The 6,518-nt window shown below is 58.4% G+C and overlaps 1 protein-coding gene across 1 annotated transcript; it reads left to right on the forward strand.

The window, feature by feature from the left end:
• Positions 1 to 277: 277 nt before the first annotated feature.
• On the forward strand, positions 278 to 5,785 carry LOC123255081 (phosphatidylinositol-binding clathrin assembly protein-like; the record flags this gene model as incomplete). The annotated part of the gene is made up of 7 exons (XM_044683938.1): positions 278 to 392; positions 713 to 815; positions 1,200 to 1,293; positions 2,102 to 2,213; positions 3,179 to 3,285; positions 4,490 to 4,531; positions 5,700 to 5,785. Coding segments are annotated over exons 1-7 (659 nt in total), but the record flags the coding sequence as incomplete, so codon positions are not given.
• Between the last annotated feature and the right edge of the window lie 733 nt (positions 5,786 to 6,518).

Raw genomic sequence — 6,518 nt, forward strand, 5'->3', positions numbered from 1 at the left:
GCAGAGGGCAGCCCGAAGGGCTTCTAGCAGAAGCTGCCTGGCCACCTACCGGGGAGACCTTGGCCCTCGAGGGGCCCGAGGCAGTAGACATCCATCGGTCCTCCAGACAAACGCTCCAAGCTGGTTGGTCAGTGCTGATCACTAGGTGACTAGGTTCCTGAGCTCCAAGGCTGCTGCTCGAAGCGTGTCTGTCTGTCTGTCTGTCTGTCTCGAAATAGCAATTTTGCTTTGTAGAAGAGAGAGTGCCAGGCTCGTTCATTTTCAAAACGAAAAAGCGATGGCTCGGTTGGAAAAAGAACGGCTCCTCCTGGCTCTCGTAGTCGCTGGGGGCATCGCCGAGGCCGCAGGCGACGAGCAGTCCCGCCCATCCATGGGTCTGCCAGCGGGGTCGGGTGAAAGGATCGTGGCCCGAGAGGGCAGACTGGGGCCCGGCATCCGGCCACAGTGGCTTGCTGGGGCTCCAAGGCTCAGCTCAGATGGGCTCGGGCGTCGTCCTGCGTGACTCGCCTCTTCCAAGCTCCGCGGGGTCACTGGCGGCCCCAGGAAGATCTCAAGGCTTTGCGGGGCTTTCCAAGGGAGCCTTTCTCTGACAGTTATTCCAGCAGGGAGGGGGTGCCCGCCCATCCCCGGGGCGAGGACTGGCTGCTGGCGCGGAACTTGTCTCTAGCGGGCCGGAAGCAGAGATGATAACCGCAGCTGTCTCCGTGTTTAGGTTACGACATGTCCACCTTCATCCGGCGCTACAGCAGATACTTGAACGAGAAGGCCCTTTCCTATAGACTGGTAGCCGTTGACTTCACCAAAATGAAGAGAGGGTCAGTAAGCATGTTTCGGGTTTAAGAGAGAAAACGGAGCCATGTGACTGGTTCGTGTTCCTTTGGCCTGTGTGGCTCTCCTCTGGCCTTCAGTGGGGCCTGTGAGGGCCCTCCCTGGCTTCAGGCCAGAAGTCCTCACCTCAGAGGGTCCTCCCACGTGAGCGAGGCCTAGGCCTGATGCTCACTTCCGAGAGGCCCCTCGCCCAGGCCCCGTGGCAGGTGGCGCGCCAGTCTCCGTGGCGGCAAATGTCTCTGCTGAAGCGCTGAGGCTTCGCCACCTGGGCCGGAGGGGAGGTTCCCCCCAGGGAGGCGTCTGCCCTTCGGAGCGGTAGGTGTGCTCGTATGTCCGGGTTAGCTCTTTACATGCGTGATTTGCCTTTGCAGGTCTGACGGAGTCATGAGGACCATGGGGACCGACAAGCTCTTAAAAACCCTCCCGGTTATTCAGAACCAGCTTGACGTGCTGCTTGATTTTGACGTGAGAATTTTCTGTTTAAAAATACCTCCGGATCGCTTCCTTTTGCTTTCACCTTGCCTCAGTTTCTCCCTGGGAGGCCCTCGCCTGGCCAGCCCGTAGAACAGAGACAGACATCTTTTCAAAACCCTCCAGCCTTCCATCTTAGAATCAACACTGTGTATTGGTTCTAAGGCAGAAGAGCAGTGAGGGCTGGGCAGTTTGTGGTGACCTGGTCAGCGTCACGTGGCTAGGAAGTGTCTGAGGCCCCATCTGACCCCAGGCGCTCCCCCCCCCCCCCCCCGCCTTTAAGGAAGTCAGCGTAACAGCTTGATCTGCTGAAAGAATCGGACAGTGTGCCCGGTTCCACAGCCTTCTCCCCAGTTCCCCTGCGTTCTCGTGGGGCGTGCGTGCTGTCCCATGGGCCCTGCTCATTTCCCTCCACCTCATTCTTTCCAGGCTGCTCGCGCTGTGTTTAGCCACTCCCCCAACAATGGACATCCATTTTGCTCCCAGTTTTTGGCTACCCCCAAAAGCACTGCCCTGTTTTTGTGGGTGCATTTCTTTTGATCGGGGGCCTCCTTGGGGTTCCAGGCCAAGTAATGGGCCCACAGTGGTCATCATTGCCATTCGCTTTGCCCAAGTCCATGTTGCTCTCCCAAAGACTTGTCCTGACCCTGCGTGAGCCCCACCCCCATTCCCTGGTGGGCCCGTCTCTCCTCCCCTCCCGGATGGGTCTTCTGGGCCGTCTCCTGTCTGCTTGCAAATGGAGATGAGGGAAGGAAGCTCTGGTCGATCCCCTCCTGCCCATCAGCTCCCCCCATCTCTACAGGCACACCCCAACGAACTCACCAATGGTGTCATCAGCTCAGCCTTCATGCACCTCTTTAAGGATTCCATCCGGCTCTTCGCGGCCTACAATGAAGGGATTATCAACCTGCTTGGTATGTTGCTCCTGTCCAGCAGGGTCAGGGCGGAGAGGGAGGGAGGGAGGGAGGGAGGCAGCTGCTTTTAGAAGTCCTCAAGCTCCCATTGGATCCCCTTTCTTCAAGGCCATTCCCCCCTGGGTTGGTGGAAGCCGAGCTCCCCAGAGGTTGCCAAGGCCTTTGCTCGTGGACAGAGGGGAGCTTTGCCAAGCCCCGAGGTGTGACTCGGTCACGTTGACACACTCCTGCCCATCCTCGGGGGCTCCCCAGCAGGCAGGCAGGCAGGCAGGCAGGGAGGGCCCGAAGCCGGCCTTCCAAGGGCCAGACCCGGCTCTTCCTTTTCCTTAGGGACCGAGCGAAATTGCTCATCTCCTAGCAGTTGGACCCTGGGGCCAGACTTACTCTTGGGCTGTCCGTGTTTTCAGCATTAGAGGCCGGACAGCCAGAGGGCCAGACGATGAAGCAGCTCCCAGCCCTGCCCTGGATACCTGCCCGCTCCTTGCCCTCCATCACGTCAGGGGCCTCGGGGGCCATGTGGCCATAGAGCAGGGGTCTGGCTCTTTCGGCAGGAGCCATAAAGGCCATTTTTTACAGGAGCGGCACTGGGTGCGCTCTCACGAGATGACATGTTAAATTAAAAAATGTGGCGTTTATGGCTCTCCCGGCCAAAAAGGTGGCCGGCCCCCGCCCTAGAGGATGGCCCTGGGTCCATCTAGGCCTGGGCCTGTTTGGCCACAAAAGAATCACGTTTGGCTTGCTTCCCATCCAAGCGGGGGCCTGAGGCGAGGGGGGCCCGGGACAGTGGCGGGCAGAAATGGGCTGTCCCTTCTCACCCCTCCGGGATTCCTTTAAGGAAGCTCCGTGCAAGGGAAGGGCACCTCAGGCACGACCCTTTGCCTCAGTCCTTGCTCAGGGTTTTCCCAGGCCTCTTCTTTCTGGCTGCCAGGGCTGAGGGTGAGGGGCCTTTTGTCTCTTTGTTCCAGAGAAGTACTTTGACATGAAGAAGAACCAGTGCAAAGAAGGCCTGGAGAGCTACAAGAAGTTTCTGGGAAGAATGGCCAAATTGTCAGAGTTCTTGAAAGTTGCCGAGGTAACGTGGTGAGAGCCCTTCACCATTCTCTCTGTTCCCGTTCCTGTTCCCATAGCTGGCGGCAGATCCCGCCCAGACCCGCCCCCCTCTCCCATCCCTGGCAGCCCTGCTCCGTGGCCTCGATTTCTCTGGCTCTAAACGGAGGGTACGAACCTTTGTGGTGCCCGCTCCCATGGGGTGGCCGTGGGGAGCAGAGGAGCTCATATGTGTCAGCCATTGGCATTGGCCCCCCCCCCCCAACGTTCACTGTTGAATTCCTTGCTTTTAGAAAAATCGTGTCAGACTGAGACTTGTAGAGCCCCTCCACTTCCACATCTCGCTCTCCCCTGCCCAGAGAGACAAAAAAGGCAGTGGGCCGCACATAGCCGAGTGGCCGAGCCCGGCAGCGGGGGACCGGCCGGCTGGAGGCCCCATCCGTTTCCGTCCGGGGTCGGCCTGGCCTCGTCAGGCGTCGTGCCCATGATCTTTGCCACGCCAGGATCCTGTGGCGGCACTTCCTCCCCCAGAGAGTCCAAGCCTGCCTGCCGGGAGGGCTCAGTTGCCCTGTGGGGCTTTGACTTCCACACAGGCACTGAGGTCTAGCCAGCCTTAACTTTGGCCACTAGAGGAATCTTACTGGGACGGTGACCCCGATTCCACAGTTCCCCTCCACCAGGCTCTGGGTCAAGGGCTGCGGGCGCCAGGGGCCGGGAACCCAAATGAGTCCACTCGGGGAAGCTGCACGCTTCACCCAAAATACCAAGCGCCTCAGGAGGGCGTCGATGATGGGGAGGGGAGGCGGGAAAGGCCTTTTGGCTCAGCGGAGTCTCGAAAGGAGCCGGGGACGGTAGAAGGCAGGTTCGAGGAGGGAGAGCACTCTGGCTAAGGGGCATGGCATGTAAAGGCCCCGACAAGGTGTAGGAGATGGGAGGAGGCAAAAGCGGGGCAGCAGCCCACACGGAATGAGGCACAGAGGCCCGAGAGAGAGGTTCCAACAGGACCAGAGGGGCTGCAAATCCCAAGAGAGAGAAGTTTGTATTTGAACCCCAAGGTTCACAGTGAGGAGGGCCAGGGAGTGAAGTGGGCCGCCCTTTGCATCAGAAACCCTCTTTGGACTGCTTTGGATGGTGCTGGGTGTGGGGGACAAAAGGGAAGAGCCCTGGGGCCAACCTTCCTCCAGTGGGTCATGATCCATCTTTTTCTCTTGCCTCCCTCACAAATCTAGCAAGTGGGGATCGATCAGGCCGATATTCCAGATCTCACGCAGGTCAGTGGCCTTGTCTTGGTGTGCATTTAGCCCGGTACCCCCAGACATCTGGTGGCAGCGCTCGATTTAGTCACTTGCTTTCCGAGAATCCCTCGGGTCCCAGCGTAGCGGCCCAGAGTAGCAGATGAGTTTGTGCAGACGGGGTGGGGCTGCAGTTCTGGCGAATATCCTTCAGGCCCAAGCATGGTAGATGAATGGGCACTCTTGGGGTTCATGCTCGTCAGTCGGTCCCCTTTTCAGTCTCTCCATTGGTATGCGGAACTCCCAGTGAGGAAAGGCCCTTTGCTATTGCAGCTCGTGCCCTGCTGTGCCCTGTCCCAGGTCTCTCAGCCATTAGGGGTCAGAGGTGGGATTTGAACTGAAGCCTTCCTGATGCTCATGTTACCAAAGCTGCTTCTTGGTTGGCCATGTATTAGGGCAGAAATCCTATAACACTGCTTTGAGGGGGCACCAGAGGGCTCCACCTGGAGGTAGAAGTCCTGAGTTCAAATCTGGCCAGAGACATTTCTTAGCTGTGTGACCCTGAGCAAGCCACCTGGCTTCTCCCTGCCTCAGTTTCCTGATCTGTAAAATGTGGATAATAATAACGGTACCTCCCTTCCCAGGGTTGGTGTGAGGCTCACGGGATTGAGACTCTAAAGAGCTGCTCTGTCACTTGTTACCGTTATTAAATTTGCATCATAATGTACCCAGCGGTTATCGGGGCAATTAGTGTTCGTTAGTACCGAAACCCATAGCTTCTGCTTTCAGATTGATTCGAAGTATTGGTTCCAAGGCAGAAGACTAATAAAGGCCTAGGCAGTGGGGTTAAGTGACTCGCCCACGGTCACACAGGCAGGCAGTGGCTGAGGCCAGATTGGGACCCAGGACCTCTTGTCCCTGGGCCTGGCTGTCTGTCCACTGAGCCTCCTGGCTGCCCTCGGGGGCAATGAGCCTGTAGTGAGAGGACAGCACTAACCCTTGTTGCCCGTGTGGCCTCGTCAGGCCTGCCAGTCCCAACTCCCTGAGGCATGCAGGCAAGCAGGGGAGCATCTACCAGGGCCCTGGGGAGACCGACCCCTTCCGGGGTGTCTCACTGCCATGTGTAGAAGGATGGGTGGGGCTCCGTCCTTCCCAGCGGCCCCGGCCCCGGCCCCGCTGTGGTGAGTTCTCAGGTCTCTCCCTCTAGGCCCCGAGCAGCCTATTTGAGGCTCTAGAACAACACGTGGCTTCCTTGGAAGGCCGCAAGACCAAGGAGCTTTTGGCTGCTTATAGGTAAGTGGCTGCGTGCCTGCCTCAACTTACCTTTTCTCACCAAGTACCCCAGGCCCAGAAGGGGAGGGGGGAGAAGGGACAGCTCTTTCCAGGGGTGCCCAGGCCCCCTCTAGCCTTGAATTAACACTTCATATTACCCAGACACCTTCGTACTCAGGAGCCAAGTCAAGGCTTGGACAATCGGTGCCAAGTTCCTCCTCCTGACTGAGCGAGGAGGCAGTGAGCGTGGCCTGGTGGGTGAATCTCTCCTTGAGCCTGGCTGTTGGAGCGAGCTCCTGTTTCCTGTCAGGAGGGAATACATAGTCCATGAGGAGCCAGTTGGGGCACTCACGCCACAGAGAGCAGCTTCTAGAGCAGGGGTCGGCAACGTATGGCTCTCGAGCCTTATCTGGGGCAGAGCCCCAGGATGTGCCCCATATTGCAGCGCCTTCCGCCTCCATCCTCCTCCTTCCGCAGGCGTTTATGGCTCTCACGGCCAAAAAGGTTGCCGACCGTTGTTCTAGAGGTTTTGGAGCTTAAAAGCATCGCCCTTACAGCAGTGACAGTACCTCTCGGGCTCCCCCGGACATCCTTCTTTCTCTCCTTCTCTCCATCCCTGTCTCCTTACTCACAAGACCCTGGATCTCTCGCCTCTACCCTTTCTCTGTCCTTCCTCTCTCTCCTCCCTTCTCAGGCACGCAGGCCCTTCCAATCTCTTCCTTATTCTCTGTCTCTCTGTCTCTCCCCCTCCCCC

Source organism: Gracilinanus agilis, unplaced genomic scaffold (genome assembly GCF_016433145.1).
Source record: "Gracilinanus agilis isolate LMUSP501 unplaced genomic scaffold, AgileGrace unplaced_scaffold38928, whole genome shotgun sequence".
Classification (NCBI taxonomy): domain Eukaryota; kingdom Metazoa; phylum Chordata; class Mammalia; order Didelphimorphia; family Didelphidae; genus Gracilinanus; species Gracilinanus agilis.